This window comes from Rutidosis leptorrhynchoides, chromosome 3 (genome assembly GCF_046630445.1).
Source record: "Rutidosis leptorrhynchoides isolate AG116_Rl617_1_P2 chromosome 3, CSIRO_AGI_Rlap_v1, whole genome shotgun sequence".
NCBI classification, from domain to species: Eukaryota; Viridiplantae; Streptophyta; class Magnoliopsida; order Asterales; family Asteraceae; genus Rutidosis; species Rutidosis leptorrhynchoides.
The window spans coordinates 21,063,367-21,081,419 of record NC_092335.1 but is presented as its reverse complement, the minus strand read 5'-3'; the positions used below and the strand labels follow the sequence as shown (position 1 = coordinate 21,081,419).

General features: G+C 33.7%; 3 protein-coding genes across 3 annotated transcripts; all 3 read right to left on the bottom strand.

Moving 5' to 3' along the window:
• Positions 1 to 484: 484 nt before the first annotated feature.
• Positions 485 to 3,809, bottom strand: LOC139895818 (receptor kinase-like protein Xa21). Its single transcript, XM_071878367.1, has 3 exons — positions 1,142 to 3,809; positions 706 to 1,065; positions 485 to 618 (listed from the first exon to the last, which is right to left on the bottom strand). The coding sequence occupies exons 1-3, from the start codon at positions 3,807 to 3,809 to the stop codon at positions 608 to 610; spliced, it is 3,039 nt and encodes a 1,012-aa protein (XP_071734468.1). The 3' UTR covers positions 485 to 607.
• Positions 3,810 to 8,886: 5,077 nt separating this feature from the next.
• LOC139899750 (uncharacterized) lies at positions 8,887 to 11,973 on the bottom strand. The gene is made up of 5 exons (XM_071882588.1): positions 11,388 to 11,973; positions 10,851 to 11,054; positions 10,031 to 10,727; positions 9,432 to 9,901; positions 8,887 to 9,311 (listed from the first exon to the last, which is right to left on the bottom strand). The coding sequence occupies exons 1-5, from the start codon at positions 11,971 to 11,973 to the stop codon at positions 8,887 to 8,889; spliced, it is 2,382 nt and encodes a 793-aa protein (XP_071738689.1).
• Positions 11,974 to 16,331: 4,358 nt separating this feature from the next.
• Positions 16,332 to 16,832, bottom strand: LOC139899749 (uncharacterized). The gene has a single exon (XM_071882587.1). It carries the CDS (start codon positions 16,830 to 16,832, stop codon positions 16,332 to 16,334), a length of 501 nt encoding a protein of 166 aa, XP_071738688.1.
• Positions 16,833 to 18,053: the final 1,221 nt, after the last annotated feature.

The following is an 18,053-nucleotide window of genomic DNA, read 5'->3' as shown; positions in this document are numbered from 1 at the left end:
ATGTGTGCATGGAGTTTGCTGGCCTGCTGGAACGTGTGTGACCAGCACACAAACACATGCGCATCAATTTTAATCCTATTCAGAGGCTACTTCAATTATTATTTCTTTTGGGCCGTTGGGCTGCTTGTTATTGATCCACTCGATCTACTATCAACCAGCCACTAGGGTGGCAATTTATGCAGTTTGGGTATGGGTCAAAACTCGTTTGTACCAAAGAAGTCAAGCTTGAATTATGTATACAAACTATATACTCCGTATGTATTTCAAGTAAGTACTCTACATAAAATACAAAGTTGCATTGCAACAAGGTTAATGAACAACCAATACTTGCAAGATTACAAAAGCCATGGATGTACTTAAAAACTGTAACAATAGCCGTAGAAATATACTAACAAACTGTAACAAAAGCCAACTGTTTTTCAAACTATACAATTTTTACTCAACATATTACACCATCAAACTCATACATTATTGTAGCCATCTATAAAATTAAACATTTATACACATGTTTTAATAAGAAACAATTATCCTTTGTTACTTGGCATATTCCCCACCGTTCCTTAATTTAGTATCCTCAATTCCAGAGAGCCGGGCAAATTGAACCGTCTTAATGATAACCTAAGAAAAAATCAATGTTACATGATCAAAGAAGTAATGCAGAAAATCAAAAACATGATGATTACAAATTAAGAGATGACATGGAACCTTGAATATTTTGAAGGACATCCTTGATATGGTGCAATTCATGAACAACGCTTTCAATCCTCATCCGTTGTGTTGGAGAATCTGCAGAGCAAGACACTCCAATCTTGAGAGTTAAAGCCAAACACTCCTCCACTTTCTTTGCATTTGATTCCGAACTTTGCAAAGTAATTGCATTACTATCAATCACATCAGTTATTGCGTGGTCCACCAAGGCAGTGGAAACAAGTTTATGAAGGCTAAGGCCGTCATTAAAGATATCATGTGTCGGGTATTTCCCAGTCATCACCTCCAATAATAGTATTCCAAAACTGTAGACATCTCCACTACTTGTCATCTCACTCCCAAGACCATACTCTGCAACTTATAAGCATTACTTAAAAATAAAGTTGTAGTATTGCATATCAAATATGAGCATATTATAATACAAGAACTTTACCTGGAGGTGCATAACCAATTGTTCCTTTCAAAACAGATGTGCTATTAATGTTAGAATTTGTTCCAAGAAATCGAGCTAATCCAAAGTCTCCAACATGAGCCACCATATCATCATCCAGTAGAATGTTGTTAGGCTTTAAATCACAATGAACAATGGTTGGTATACAAAAATTGTGAAGATAATCAAGTGCAGTTGCAATGTCGATGAGAATATTTATTCTTTGAAGAAAGTTTATTCTGGATGTGTGTACACTTGAATGCAGCCAATCGTGTAAGCTTCCATTCGACATGAACTCATAAACCAAAGCTTTGAAATCATTGCCTTGAAAGTCAACACTTGAACACGCAGTTATTATCTTCAATAGATTCCTGTGTCGAATACTCCGCCATGCTTCACATTCTCTTATAAAGTTTTTATGAGCTCCTCGAATTTGAAGATGCAAGACTTTCACAGCAACAAATCTATCACCATGTTCAAGAACTCCTTTATAAACAGAGCTGGACCCACCCTTGCCAATCAATTTGGCTTCGGAAAAGCCATCGGTAGCCTTGAGAAGTTGATTGTAGGAGACTTTCAAAAATCGTTCATTTGTCAATGATTGGGGCTGTTGGCCCTTTCTTTTCTTTTTATATAAAACATACACAACACATGATACAACGAAAAGCGAGGAAAAAATCAATAAGACTATTACAAACACCGGAAACCTCCTTTTATGTTTCTTCTTCTCCTCGCATTTGGGTAACCTAAGTGCTACCAAGCCACCACAAAGCTTGCTATTCCCCACGATAGAGATTCTACTTGCATTGGCAAACACCCCTTTCACCGGTACTTCACCTTCAAAATCATTAAATGACAGGTTTAATGCCTGTAATGACGAAAACCCTTCCAAGAATCGGGGAATTTTGCCTGATAGATTATTTTGAGAAAGATCAAGTTCCACCAATCCCCTCATGGAAATTAATGATGGTGGAAAGATACCTTGAAATAAGTTGTCGTTGATGTATAAGTACGAAAGGCTAGTGCAGCCACTAAGACTACTAGGAATGTCACCTGATAAATTATTGTGAGATAAATCTAGAGAAGTCAACATCTTGAGATCTACCTCCAATGGAAGTGATCCAAATAAGTTGTTTTCAGAAAGATATAATCCTATGGATAGAGATGAAAGTTGAAAAAGTTGTTTTGGTATGTTGCCACTTAGTCTGTTGCTGTTAAGGTATAACGCCTCAATATGATGACAATTTCCTAGACTTGACGCAATAACCCCTTCCAGATTGTTATCACTTAAAATAAGTATATTGATCCCTGACAAGTTCCCAATGGCATCAGGAATTTGCCCTGAAAATTGGTTTCCATAAAATGATGCAAATTGTAACTTTTGAAGCATTCCAATGGTAGAGGGGAGTTTTCCTATGAATCTATTAAAACCTAAATTTAACTGTGTCAAGCCAACTAGATTACCTATACTTAACGAGAGGTTTCCAAACAGTTTATTTATTGATAAATCTAGATAAAATAATTGATCTGAAAGATTACCAATTGACCTTGGGAGTGATCCTTCAAAACTGCAATTGTACAAAGACAAACTCTCTAATTTTGTGCAGTTGTTCAAAGAATCAATAAACTTCATTTCATCCGCTCCTACATTTCTAAAAAGATTATTACCTAAATTTATTTCAAAAATCTCTGATAGTTTTGAAAAGTCGATTGTCAGTTTCCCACAAAAACTATTGTCACTCAATAAAAGTTGTCTTAATTTGGAACAATTAGATATGGAGGGAGGAAGGATCCAGGTGAGTCGGTTATTAGATAATTGAAGTCCGGTCAGATCAGGTAACATTTCGCCTATTGCCAGAGGAAGACTACCAGTGAGCTGATTCTCAGACAAAGATAATCTATTTAGGAGTGAAAGGTTATAGACAGAATGAGGGATGGTACCGGTTAAGTTACATGCAGCTAAGTAAAATACTTTTAAGCTTTTCAAATGGCCAAACGTGCCTGGGATGGTCCCACCAAGCGGATTTCCTGAAAGGGAGAGCATTACCAGTGAAGTAATATTCCCCAAGAAAGGTGGGATTCCACCAGTTAGCCGATTTTCTTGCATTACAAAAACAGTTAGTTTTGACAAGAGACCGATTTCCTTGGGTATGCTTCCTACTAGCTCATTAGAACCAAGCACAAGCGTTTTAAGGTTCCAACAACCTGAGAAGTTGCTTGGAATGAATCCGTTAAACTTGTTTATTTCAAGATCAATAAAACGTAACCTGAATAGACCACCGAGTTCATAGGGTATAGTTTCCTGAAAGCTGTTGTTCCCAAGCCTAAGCACGCGAAGGAAACTGAGGTTTCCTACATGAGGAGACAATAATCCTTCTAAGCCTTGTGAATCCAGCAGTAAAGCAGTTACTCTTTTATGCCGCTTCCCACATCTAACGCCAATCCAATCACAGAAATGGAAGGAAGTGTTCCATGAGCTCAGAGCTCCATAAGGATCGTGGGTGATGAGTGACTTGAATGATAACAAGGCAAAGTAATCTGTCTCGTTTCCACGATCATAAGAAGATGAGATGGTGGCATTAGTATTCGTAGACAAAAATATAACAAGACCAGAAAATAAGAAAGAGGTGAGAGTGGAAAATGATGAGAAAGTTGATTGCCTTGAGTCCATATTTTGGAACTAAGTAATTAAGCATGAGATTACAATGCCCGTCATTAGCTTCTTATATAAGCATAATAATGATATTAATGAGTAATAATAACACTAATATTAATAATTATATTAATAATACTAACAATAATAAAGATAATAATAATAATAATAATAATAATGAAAATTGCAGTTAGTGGGTGGAGGTGACTTCCAGGGCTATTGTGGGTGGAATTTTGTTATCACAACTGGGCTCTTTTAATCCGTGTGATTTCAACAAATATTCCCACGGCCATTGGCGGGAATGACATCAATAGATATGTAGGATCATACTTTTTAATTAAGCAAAATTCATTTATTTCGCATCATCCTTGTTTCTAATGTAACTGCAGTTAGTGGGTAGTAGACTTGACTTCCAGGGTTCTTGTGGGTGGGCTTGCTTTTATATACTGATTACCACATCACTTATATCCCAGTGGGTAGACTTGACTTGTTTTAATTGGTGAGCCATCACATAGAAACTTACCACATTCCAATCAAGATTTCATGAGATACTACATTAACACGCTATGGTAATTAGTGATTAGCAGATGAAAATCAGTGTCGTTTAGCTAAGATTAGTCGTTTCTATTAAGTTGACTAGCACATGGAAAGGTCACAAGTATTCTAGTCCAGGCCGGATTTGGTTTATAAATTCAATTGGCAAATAGGCAATATTCAATCTGCACATACACCATATCCTGCAATCAAGAGGCCAGAAATAACGATATAAACTGCAAAACCGCGGCTCCTACTCCAAGTATGAACAGCATAAAATGCTACCCCTACTTTGTGCACGCTAGCATTTTCCCACCAAAAATAAACTTCAGTAACTACATAAATTTATTCCTATAAATAAATAATGAAAAAAGTCCATGTAAAGAACCATGAAAATGACAGTTTTCTTGGTGTATCCTCCGGCAATCAAGCACACAAAAAAAAAAAAAAAAAAAATCGTCCATGGGAGAAACTCTGCTTTTTTCTTTTTTATATGTATGCTGAAATGATGTACTATTAAAACTAAAAATAATACCATTTCAATATGGTGGTGATATATCCAACAAGGATTTTGATAACTCTACTCAAATTATGCATTGTTTGTTTGTACAGTACAATCTATCAATGCACGGAATGAGTGGATTTATCAAAATTCTTGTTGGATATATCAATGCCCTTTCAATACATGGGGACGCAGACACTATTGTCACTCCTTACTTTTTTCATTAGAGTTTCTCCCGAAAGATCGAGTGTTATTGACGGCTTGACGCGTCATCATTCTCACTGCTCTAAGTAAGAAAAGAACATCAAAGTCTGGAAAACAAGGAAAACTCTTTTGGTTCAGAGAGTCAACCGTCAGGCGCAGTTCCCGTCCACGTGGCGTCATACCAGGGGCTGCTTGTCTTACTGTTAAAGGAGCTGAAGATGTGATTAACAAAGAATTTGCTTTCAAACCCCGATCCAATACCATGTATTTCATCGCGGATTCGGATAAAGATAAAGAAGTTTGGATCAATTCGATTCATAACAAACGATGACCTGTATGTATTACTTGGGTTTAACAATTTTGCCTGTAACTTTGGTATTGTGATCTATGAATTCATAGACTTATTTATTTATACGTTTTGATAAGACAAATGTAGCGTGTGAAAATTATGAGAAGGAAGCTACTTGACTATTTTACATACAGGCTGACACTAGTCACTAAAATCTACACTATCCAATGTCCACTTGATACACACAGATTGGAGAAAGGATGACTTAACATTCTAATTCTACAGACAAAATAAGTAATATACGGAAAATCAACTTTATTTTATTATACTGAGTATAAACAAATTTCATAGCAATATGAACCTACTTTTTAAAGGTTAAAGATCTTAGACAATTAACTACTTTCTATGAGTAATATGTATTTCAAGTAACTACCCTACATAAAACACAAATTTGCATTGTAATAAGGTCAAAGAACAGCCAACAATTTCAAGATTACAAATATGAAATAAAAAAGGAGCAAATGTATTTCTGAAGAATAATTTTGGTGTATATATTACATATTGAACCACCACTTCTGATCGATTTCCGGCACAAGATCTTGAACAATCAAACCCTAACACTCAATTATAACAGACCAGAGAAATCGAACCGTAAACGACATATCTTCAGACCTCCGACATACAGTGTGTTTGTATCAAATTCGATGGTATGAGATTTGATTATAACAGACCGGACCCATTTGTTTGATAAGCCAGATCTGTAAACGTGCTTGTAGACGGTGGTTTCCAGATCAGTAAACGATTTCGAGTTGTAGAACCTGATGTAAACGTGTTTGGATCCTTTAGCAAAGGACCTGATCTAAACTTGTTTTGGTCGGAAAATTGTGTTAACAAACGTTATTGGAATGCAATTGAAATGCAATTGTTAGGGACACTAAATCTGCAACACTAAAATTCATCCCCAATTCAAAACCTTGAATCCAAAACTAAAATTCAAAACACCAAAACTCAGATTAATCGTATTTTGGATAAATATGAATAACAAGTGAGTAATCAAGCCTTACATTTACATTTCATGTATGAACAACGCGTCACTATCAAAACTCTAAAATTACAATAAAAATAAATCTACTAAAAGATCTGCCAACATCAAGAAACTCACAGACCTCATTTCAAACCCCATTTTCAATTATAATGTTGGAGACATTTTGCACAACGATACATGTTTCAAATAAACCACCACCACTAAAATCAGAGAACCACCACCACCACCACCACCACTATAATGAGACCAATTTGTGGACAGTAAGTTTTAGGCACAAAAATGCGCCGCATTTTGCCCAGTTCTGTATAAATTGGTACAACTTTTGCCCAAACATTTTGCAACGTTTCACAAAGAGTTGGTTAATATTCCTGGACGTATTTGAACTTGTTTAAGGGCATTATTAGGGTCCTAATGCACCTTTTCAAACAAGTGAGTTGTGACTATTGATCATAACTAATTATGAAAGGTTGCAACTTTTGATTGCACCTTTTGACCCATTATAAATACAAGGCTTCTTGTATTGGTGAAAAGTTCCGAAAAATTTCCTTTCATAATCTCTCCCAACACTCAAACTTACAGAATTTATTTTCTACAATTGTCAAGGATCAAATCTCTTTTGGACAAGAACATTGATCATACTAGTCTTATCCCACACTTGCTAACAACACTAATATGGATTGGATTTTGACATAAATCAAACATCATACATAGCTAGGAACCTCAAAAACATCACTAGTTCTTCTCTTAGACATTTTAACAAACACATGGCATACAATCTTTTACACTTATTAAAATCATCCATTTTATGACACAATTAAACCCTTTTTAAAACTTGAAAATGAAGTCAACAACTTCATCTCATCACTAAATAAATATTACATACACCATCATTATATGCACTAGTAAACCTTTATTCAAAATCACCCTAATTCCAAAACTCACTTGATAAACTTACAAAGTTAGGGTCCTTACCAAAGTAGTGTTGAATGAAGAAGATGAAGATGACTTCCAACTAAAAATTGCACCTTCCTAGTGACCATCAACACCTTAATTGCACATGCCTTTGATCTCAAGTCTTAATCCTTCATGCTACTCGCCATTTTACTCCCAATTTTTCTTGTTGCTTCTCCTCATGCTACTCGCCATTTTACTCCCAATTCTTTTCTAATTTAATTTTTTTTTTTGTCTAAAATGAGAATATTAGCCTTATCTCCAGCCATTGAATTGAAGTTTCAGACTTGACATCTTTAGTCCCTCAAGTCCCTAATTCTTTCCCTTCAAGTCCTCAACACTTAGGGCTTTTACATAAAAGTCCCATTCACTAATTAAAGTTATATTGGGGGCTTTCTACATAAATTTCCTGCACAAAACACACTTTTCATTTTATCACTTTCGCGGTCCTTGTTAACGAAAACTTAATGATAAAGTCCTAATACTTAACGTTTTTAACTTCCGACACACCAATTTTAAAATTATTATAGAAATAATATTTTTCTCCATTTAATAACATCCCGAAATATCCCGATCGCTTCCGGTATTATTAATATTAATATATAAAATATAATAAAATAATACCCTGAATTTCGGGATCTTACAGCTTAATATAAGAGTCTCAATCATTAGTTACTTATCTTTATTTTAATAATATAAAAAATAATCTGCAGAGACTGTGGAAGAATAAGCTGTTGTAAATTACCAGATTAGACATAACGGAAATGTTAATTTACTTCACGTCCATTTTAAGCTGTACAACTTTATATCTAAATATTTATTTTACGGTTCTTTAGAGACGATGCTATATTGCAATTCAATGGATATTGACATATTGTATCTAAATTTTCATTTTAAGATCAAGCAATTTGACCCAGAAGAAGAAACACCTTATCCAAAATTACCCAGTTGACCTATGAATGGATTGAAATTGTCACATGAACCTAGCTACTTAAGACATAGGTTAGACTAGACTTTGAACTACACAAAAACTATTTATCAGACTTGACAAGCTCCTCGAATGGAAGAAAACAGTGTTCGGTCTTGACTACATATTTGTTTAATGTCGGCAGCAACGGCTTGTCATAGTTAAAACTCGTTTGTGCCAAATGGGACAAGCAGAAAGTACGTATATACAAACTAAATACTCCATATGTATTTCAAGTAAGTACTCTACATAAATACAAAGTTGCATTGCAATAATGTTAATGAACAACCAATACTTGCAAGATTACAAAAGCCTTGGATATACTACAAACTGTAACAAAAGCTATGGATATATACTCACAAATTGCAACAAAAGCCAACTATTTTTCCAACAATACAATATTTACTCAACATATTACACTATTAAACTCATACACTATTGTAGCTAGCTATGAGATTAAACAACATTCACACATATGTTTCAATAAGAAACAATTACCCTTTATTACTTGACATATACCCCGCCACTCCTTAATTTTTAGTATCCTCAATTCCAGGGAGTCGGGCAAATTGAACCGTCTTACTGATAACCTAAGAAGAAAAATCAATGTTGCATGGTCAAAGAAGTAATGCAGAAGATCAAAAACATGGTTTTACAAAGAGATGACAGGGTACCTCGAATGTTTTGAAGAACATCCTTAATATGGTGCAACTCATGGACAACGTTTTCAATCAACATCCGTTGTGTTGAAGAATCTGCAGAGCAAGACACTCCAATCTTGAGAGTTGAAGCCAAACATTCCTCCACTTTCTTTGCATTTGATTCCGAACTTTGGAAAGTAATTGCATTACTATCAATCAAATCAGTTATTGCTTGGTCCACCAAGGCCGTGGAAACAAATTTATGAAGGCTAAGGCCGTCACTAAAGATATCATGTGTCGGGTATTTCCCAGTCATTACCTCCAATAATAATTTTCCAAAACTGTAGACATCTCCACTACTTGTCATCTTACTCCCAAGCCCATACTCTGCAACTTATAAACATTACTTTAAAAAATTGTAGTATTGCATATTAAGTAAGAGCATAATGGATTACAAGAATTTTACCTGGAGGTACATAACCAATTGTTCCTTTCACCCAGATGTACTATCTAGGTCAGAATTTGTTCCAAGAAATTGAGCTAATCCAAAGTCTCCAACATGAGCCACCATATCTTCATCCAGTAAAATGTTGCTTGACTTTAAATCACAGTGAGCAATGGTTTGTACACAAAAATTATGAAGATAATCAAGTGCGGATGCAATGTCTATGAGAATATTTATTCTTTGAAGAAGGTTTAGTCTGGATGCGTGTACACTAGAATGTATCCAATCGTGTAAGCTTCCATTGGGCATGAACTCATAAACCAAAGCCTTGAAATCATTTCCTTGAAAGTCAACACTCGAACAAGAAGTTATTATCTTCAATAGATTCCTGTGTCTAACACTCCGCCATGCTTCACATTCTCTTAAAAAGTTTTTATGAGCTCCTCGAGTTTGAAGATGCAAGACTTTCACTGCAACAAATCTATCTTCATGTTCAAGAAGTCCTTTATAAATAGAGCTAAACGCACCCTTGCTAATCAGATTGGCTTAGGAGAAACCATCGGTAGCCTTGAGAAGTTGATCGTAGGAAACTTTCAAAAATCGTTCATTTGTCGATGATTGAGGCTATTGGCCCTTTATTTTCTTTTTATATAAAACATACACAACACATGATACAACTAAAAGCGAGGAAGCAATCAATAAGGCTATAACAAACACCGGAAACCTCTTTTTATGTTTCTTCTTCTCCTTGCATTTGGATAACCCAAGTTCTACCAAGCCACCACAAAGCTTCCTATTCCCTACGATAGATATTCCACTTGATTTGGCAAACACTTCTTTCACTGGAACTTCACCCTCAAAATCATTAAATGACAGGTTTAATGCCTCCAATGACGAAAACCCTTCCAAGAATCGAGGAATTTCACCCGATAAGTTATTGTGAGAAAGACCGAGTTCCACCAATCCCCTCATGGAACTTAATGACGGTGGTAACATACCTTGGAATAAGTTGTTGTTGATATATAAGTAGGAAAGGCTAGTGCATCCGCCAAGACTACTAGGAATGTTACCTAATAAGTTATTATGAGATAAACCTAGATAAGTCAACATCTTGAGATCTACCTCTAATGGAAGTGAGCCAAATAGGTTGTTCTGAGAAAGATCTAACGCTATGGTTAGAGATGAAAGTTGAAGAAGTTGTTTTGGTATGTTGTCACTTAGTCTGTTGTTGTTAAGGTATAACGCCTCAATATGATGACAATTTCCTAGACTTGATGGAATAACCCCTTCTAGTTTGTTGTAACTTAAAAAAAGTATATTGATCCCTGACAAGTTCCCAATGGCATCAAGAATCTGCCCTGAGAATTGGTTTCCATTCAACCACGCAACTTGTAACTATTGAAACTTTCCAATGGTGGAGGGGATTTTTCCTATGAATCTATTTAAATCTAAATTTAACTGAGTCAAGCCAACTAGATTACCTATACTTAACGAGAGGTTTTCAAGTAGTTTATTTCCTGATAAATCTAGATAAGATAATTGATCTGAAAGATTACCAATTGACATTGGGAGTGCTCCTTTAAAGTTGCAATTGTACAAAGATAAACTCTCTAATTTGCTGCAGTTGTTCAAAGAATCAATAAACTTCATTTCATCTGTTTCTACACTTCCAAGAAGATTATTACCTAAGTTTATTTCAAACATATGTGATAGTTTTGAAAATTCGATTGTCAATTTCCCATTAAAACTATTGTCACTCAATAAAAGTTGTCTTAATTTAGAACAATTAGATATGGAGGGTGGAAGGATTCAGGTGAGTCGGTTATTCGATAATTGAAGTGCGGTCAAAGCAGGTAACATTAGACTTATGTCTAGAGGAAGACTACCAGTGAGCTGATTCTCAGACAAAGATAATCTATTTAGGAGTGAAAGATTATAGACAAAATGACGAATGGTACCACTTAAGTTACAAGTAGATAAGTAAAATACTTTTAAGATTTTCAAATTGCCAAAGGTGCCTGGAATGCTCCCACCAAGCGGATTTCCTGCAAGGGAGAGCATTTCCAGTGATGTAATATTCCCCAAGAAAGGTGGAATTCCACCTGTTAGCCGATTTTCTTGCATTACAAAAACAGTTAGTTTTGACAAGAGACCGATTTCCTTGGGTATGCTTCCTACTAGCTCATTAGAACCAAGCACAAGCGTTTCAAGGTTCCAACAACCTGACAAGTTAGTTGGAATGAATCCATTAAACTTGTTTATTTCAAGATCAATAAAACGTAACCTGAACAGACGACCGAGTTCATGGGGTACAGTTTTCTGAAAGCTGTTGTTCCCAAGCCTAAGCACACGAAGGAAACTGAGGTTTCCTACATGAGGAGACAATAGTCCATCTAAGTCTTGTGAATCCAACAGTAAAGCCGTTACTCTTTTATGCCTCATCCCACATATAACGCCAATCCAATCACATAAATGGAAGGAAGTGTTCCATGAGTTGAGAGCTCCATAAGGATCGTGGGTGATGAGTGACTTAAACGACAACAACGCCGGGTGATCTGTCTCATTTCCATGATCATAGGACGATGAGATGATGGTGGCATTCATAGTAAAAAAATATAACAAGGAATTCGTTGAGAGAGGACAACGATGAGGAAGTAGGTAGCCTTGATTTCATTTTTGGAATTAAAGATAAAATTACAACTCTAGTTGTTGGCCCTTTTTATAGGCAAATAGATAGAGGATAACAATAACAATTACTGTAATTAATAATAATAACAAACCGGTCCAGCTTAATCGTGTTGTTCTCGTTATTCACTTAATGGGAAGACTTGAGTTCGAGGACTCTTGTGGGTGGACTTGCTTTAATTGACTTGTTTTAATCGGTGACCCATCAAAGATTTAATGCAGTACATTAACGTTCTATGAACCTTTTAAACCTCATTTTCACTTACAGAAACTTGCTTAAGAATATTAGTGGGCTCATTAAAACGATAAATTATTTAGCATAGAATTTAATTTAGATAATAATAATAACCAAATTAATATTAATAGTTAAAAATTAATAATAATAATAATAATAATAATAATAATAATAATAATAATAATAATAATAATAATAATAATAATAATATTATTATTATTATTATTATTATTATTATTATTATTATTAATAGTTAAAAATTAATAATAATAATAATAATAATAATAATAATAATAATAATAATATTATTATTATTATTATTATTATTATTATTATTATTATTATTATTATTATTATTAATATTATTATTATTATTATAAATATTTTTATTATGATAATAATAGTAATAAGAAGGGAAAATTGTTTATAAATGCATTGAATTTTCCATAAATTTCTGTTGTATGTATCCAACTTTTATATCTCATATTGTATGCATTAAACTTTGTATTATGTGCTATTGTGTGTATTAAGTCACTCGGACTTCCGGTATCCGGTTAACTTATTTGGTTATGTGCCATATAGGAGAATAATATATTAATTGTTATGCTTATGAGGATACTATTGTAATTAATTAATAATGATAGTAATAATAATTATAAATAATAAATAATAATAGTAATAATATTAACGATAATAATTATAATTATTATAAATAATAATAATATAAAACAATAATAATAATAATAACTAGAAAAAAATTCGACCGCGCGTTGCTGCGGTTGTTTTCGACGCGCGGTCGAATTTGGATATACGTTGTTTGATACCTAATATATCTAGTATGTTGGGTTTTTTGTTGGACGTGTATGTATGTGTATGTAATATAGCCCGAAATATTTAGTGTTTTTTTAACGATGTCCGTTTCGCGTATAGCTAGTCAAGTTGTGTTCGTAAAATTATTTCGAGTTAAACGGTAGTCTCAGAAAAATTTAACTCGCACCGAACGAGAATATAGAGCCCATTATCTAGTGTTTTTTACCAATGTCCGTTTCGCGCGTAGTTAGTCCCGTTGTGTTCATTACATTTTTTTGAGTTGAACGGTGGTCTCGGAGAAATTTAACTCGCACCGAGCGAGAAGCTAGGGCCCGTTAAAAATTCGGGTGGAATTAGTTTCTTTTATTTTAATAAAATTATATATTTACATTTTTCTACTCCTGAGAAAATGTAAACTTGAGGGGTCGTTGTGTAAAGTGAGCCGTAGTTGAAGGCCCGTGTGTAGTGTGAACGCAAACTCAAAACGACAATCCGATATAACTGAAACGACGAAGTTTGGGGTGTGTTTTAGTAATAATAATAAAATAAAATAATAAAATAATAATAATAATAATAATAATAATAATAAAATAAAATAATAATAATAATAATAAAATAATAATAATAATAATAATAATAATAAAATAATAATAATAATAATAATAATAATAATAATAAAATAATAATAATAAAATAAAATAATAATAATAATAAAATATTAATAATATTAATAATAATAATAATAATAATAATTATAATAATAATAATAATAATAATAATAATAATAATAATAATAATAATAATAATAATAATAATAATAATAATAATAATAATAATAATAATAATAATCTAAACAAGTTTTGAAATATAATTAGGCAGAAAATAATTAAATTTACTTACCAAGTGACTTTCATTAGAGTCAAAGATAAATTATATGACAATCCTCACCCATCATTTTAGCGCATAAGGTTGTTATCATCATCATCATTAATCTTGTTTAACCTAACTAAGGCTAACAAAACAAGTGGTTACGTTAGCCGCTAAGAAAACGAAAAATTACACCGCGATCATACTCGGATTGTGAAGCCAATTATGTCAATCGATCCTTTTCTCTTTACATCTTTTCGCGATCCACTCGAATGACTTAGATTGAATTTCACACAATGCCACAGGGGGGAGTCCAACATTTCTTTTTAAAGTGTACATCATTACTTTGTGTTCATATCTCATATACAAATTGCGCTTGAAGCCATAATAAGTGGAGGATTGGCGAGAGCCCATTTCAACGACCTGTCTGTATTAACATCTTTTTAGCGTTTTTTAAAAACGTATGCGTTTCGCGTATAGTTAGTTGCATTGTGTTCATAAATTATTCCGAGTTGAATGGTGGTGCCGAAAAAATTTAACGTTCGGCGAGCAGGAAGATACGATCTGATAAAAATTGTGGTGAAGTTTGATAAAAGTGTTTTAGTAGAACAATGATGTGATGATTTCAAGCCCTGAAAAAATTGAAGTTTGAAAGATAGTTGAGGGGTTTGATTTGTAAATTTAGGGTGAGTTGTGGTTTTCACCCTCAAGAAACGACCTAAACTTTCGTTACATATAGTTTTTTTTTGTTTAGTAAGCAAAGTATTATGTTTGAAGAAACTAATCGATTTGAAAGTGTTAAATAAGGGTGTGTTCACAATGAATCTACTTTGTTGCTTTCCCTTTTCTGAGATCAGATGATATATTTTTTATATACATCAAATGCAGGTGTCATATGTTAACGTTGTATAGTGGTTATGAGATTGCACGAAAGGTGTTCGATGAAATGCATGAAGGAAATGAAGTTATGGAATAAATTCGTTTGCACGTGTTTTCAAACTTGAAATGGAAATGAATGTTTATTTACGTTGTTGTGTCGGTAAACAAGTAAGTTCTTATGTTGTACCATCTTAATGTATAAATGTTGTTAACATGTACAAAGTTGCTTAATGGATGTGACTTACTAACTAAGAATTTTATATGGATATCAACCATCAATGATCTCATAACCACTATACAACGTTAACATATGACACCTGCATTTGAAAGTATTTCGTATGCCCGAGAGACATATTAAATTAACGTGGCTAATATGTTTTGATCCAAGTCGGGTCATACCCAATAACAAGCTTACCAACACCTTATACGTATTTAATATTGACGATTGGATCATTGATTAAAATACGCGACACTTGAACTTCATGAAAAACGGTTTTCTGAAATATTGCTTGATGTGTATATATATATATATATAAATTATGGAATAATTTATATAATTTGGATTTAATTATTTATAGGTTAAATAATTAATAAATTTATGTTACATTTTATATAAATGGGTTTTATAAAATTAAATGTACATAAATAAATATGGAAGTTTATAAAATAGTTTTATAAAAAAATTAACTCTTTTATAAAACTTATTTTATAATACAAATTGAAAGTGGCATGGGAGTTTCACAAGCATGCTATTATCCCTTCAAATTTCTTTTTTTATATTTTTTGAAAGGCATTTAACCCTTCAAATTTGAAATTTACTATTTAAATATAAAAAAAGTTCACTTTTGTTACTTAATCTCTACATAGTTCCGTCCAATTAATCCCAAATTAGTAATTTTTTGTTTTATGTTTTATTTTTAATAAAAATGCTTCTACAAAAAGTTATGTTTAAAAAATTTGCAACTATAGTAATTGAAAAGAAAAATTATATAATAAGTGAGTATCTTAAATTTTTCTAACATTTGGTGCTAGTCTGTTAGCTGATCGTGTTTTGGATTATGGGACTACCAAAAGTGAAGTCACAAGGAAATGGAAGACAACGCTACTACTTATATTTTCCACGTATAGTGACAAAAAGTGTATGAAGTTGTTTTCAAATTTCAAATTTCAAATTTCAAATTTGGAAGTCAACAAGTCTTCTAACTCCTGCTTTGGTTTAAAGATTCTTGCTCAAAAGGCTTTCTCAATCTTAAACCATTTTATTTTATATATTTTTTTTCTTTTCGAAAAGCAAATATAACGAGAAACCAGGGAGCACCCAATCCACCCATACAACACGAGACAACAACACGACGATATAGGCCAAGTTGCGGAGACGACAACTAGGCCATTACAAGATTACAGGAACAAGAATTGAACTAAGAATACTACAAATATTACAACGACTAAATCAAGTAAATAAATGAAACAGACTTCACGACCACGATCACGAACCGCACGAACTAGGATTTGTAAGCCAATCAATCCAATCTATTCTTTTCCTTTTTAACCGTTTCGAAATCCATTTGTAAGACTTTAGTTGAATCTCTAGAAGGGCGTTTGGTCCCTCCCATGACTTGTTAGAGAACACCTTTTGATTACGATTCCACCAAATTAGATAAGCGCAAGTCCACTCTACCGATTGCCATAACTTTATACCGAGACTTGAGAGTTGACCTGAGATATTACCCCGAAAAGCTTCTTCAATGCTTAGGTTTGTGACACTCCCAACACCCCACCATTTATAGACCCGTTCCCAAACATCCAACGCATGTTTACAAAAAATAAATACATGGTCCAACGATTCGATATTATCATCACAAAGCGGACAACGTACCGAATTAAGATCAATCCCTCTTTTGTCTAGCTCTACCCGAATCGGTAACCGCCTTCTAGTAACTCTCCATACAAACACTTCAGCTTTTAGTGGTACCAAATTATTACGCATAGTTTCATATCTCGTCAAGTTATTACTACTCAAAATAATTCATCAATGGTTTTAGATAACACTTTAGTATAAAAAATACCATCATTAGAAAGCCGACACCGCCATGAATCTCGAATACAGTTAGTCTTCTCGAAGGCTATTAGTCAGTTTATCAACTCCTCAAGCTCGGTACAAGCTCTGAAACTCGGCGGACGAACCTAATTCCGCGTAAACGGTTGCTGAAGATGTTGTTGTTCGTCCCATGATACATGTTCAGAAACTGTTACCGTATTATTGTTGTCGAGGTGATAAATAAGAGTAAATGAATATGTATTAATGAAACAGTTAACTACATAATGAGGAATACAAAGCCTTATATACTAGTCCTATCCAACTAACCAACTAGTTTAATACATAACAAACTTGTAACAAACTACTACTAACCAATACAAAACTATTCTAGAGAAGATAAATTGAATGGTGTTGCAGCCACGTAGAATTTGATGTCGTTTTGCATATTGAGCTGATGTAACATTGTGTATCTCTTTATCCCCTTGCAAGTTGGCAATGTGTATGGATCACATATGCCAAACTTGGATATACAATTTTGAAATGGTGATTGCTCAATCCTTTGGTGAAGACATCTGCTACTTGTGCTGTTGAAGGAACGTAAGTAGTAGTGATATAACCATCCTTGATCTTTTCCCTAACAAAATGACAGTCAATTTCAATATGTTTGGTTCTGGCATGCTGTACTGGATTGGCTGCCAAGGCAATGGTGGAGTCATTATCACAAAAGATGGTAACAAGTGATGTTTTAGGGATGTGCAGATCATGAAGGAGACTCTGTATCCAAGTTAACTTACAGGTGCAGTCAGCAAGTGCCCTGTATTCTGCTTCAGTGGAAGATCTGGAAACCACAGATTGCTTTTTGGATAACCATGAGATGAGACATGAACCAAGATAAACACAATAGCCTGTGATGGATCTCCTTGATGTGATACATTTAGCCCAATCACTGTCATAATAGGCCCTTAATGTGAGTGATGTGTTGGCTGGAAACAAAATTCCTTGACCAGGACATAGTTTGATATACCTAAGAACCTTATACAAAGCTTTTAAGTGACTGATTCTAGGGATTTGACTGTATTGGCTTAAAACTTGAGCTACATAAGCTAGGTCAGGTCTGGTGATAGTGAGATATATTAACTTGCCCACCAATATTCTATACAAAGTTGCATC

Excerpts from the sequence above, each read along its gene's own strand:
- LOC139899750 (XM_071882588.1), bottom strand. The coding sequence starts at position 11,973 with ATGAATGCCACCATCATCTCATCGTCCTATGATCATGGAAATGAGACA. Across the intron at positions 11,055-11,387 it reads GCTTGGTGGGAGCATTCCAG|GTAATAATCTTCTTGGAAGT; the intron begins GCACCTTTGGCA and ends AAATAAACTTAG. Across the intron at positions 9,902-10,030 it reads TTAGTTGTATCATGTGTTGT|CAAGGGTGCGTTTAGCTCTA; the intron begins GTATGTTTTATA and ends CAATCTGATTAG.
- LOC139899749 (XM_071882587.1), bottom strand. The coding sequence starts at position 16,832 with ATGCGTAATAATTTGGTACCACTAAAAGCTGAAGTGTTTGTATGGAGA.
- LOC139895818 (XM_071878367.1), bottom strand. The coding sequence starts at position 3,809 with ATGGACTCAAGGCAATCAACTTTCTCATCATTTTCCACTCTCACCTCT. Across the intron at positions 1,066-1,141 it reads AATTGGTTATGCACCTCCAG|TTGCAGAGTATGGTCTTGGG; the intron begins GTAAAGTTCTTG and ends AATGCTTATAAG.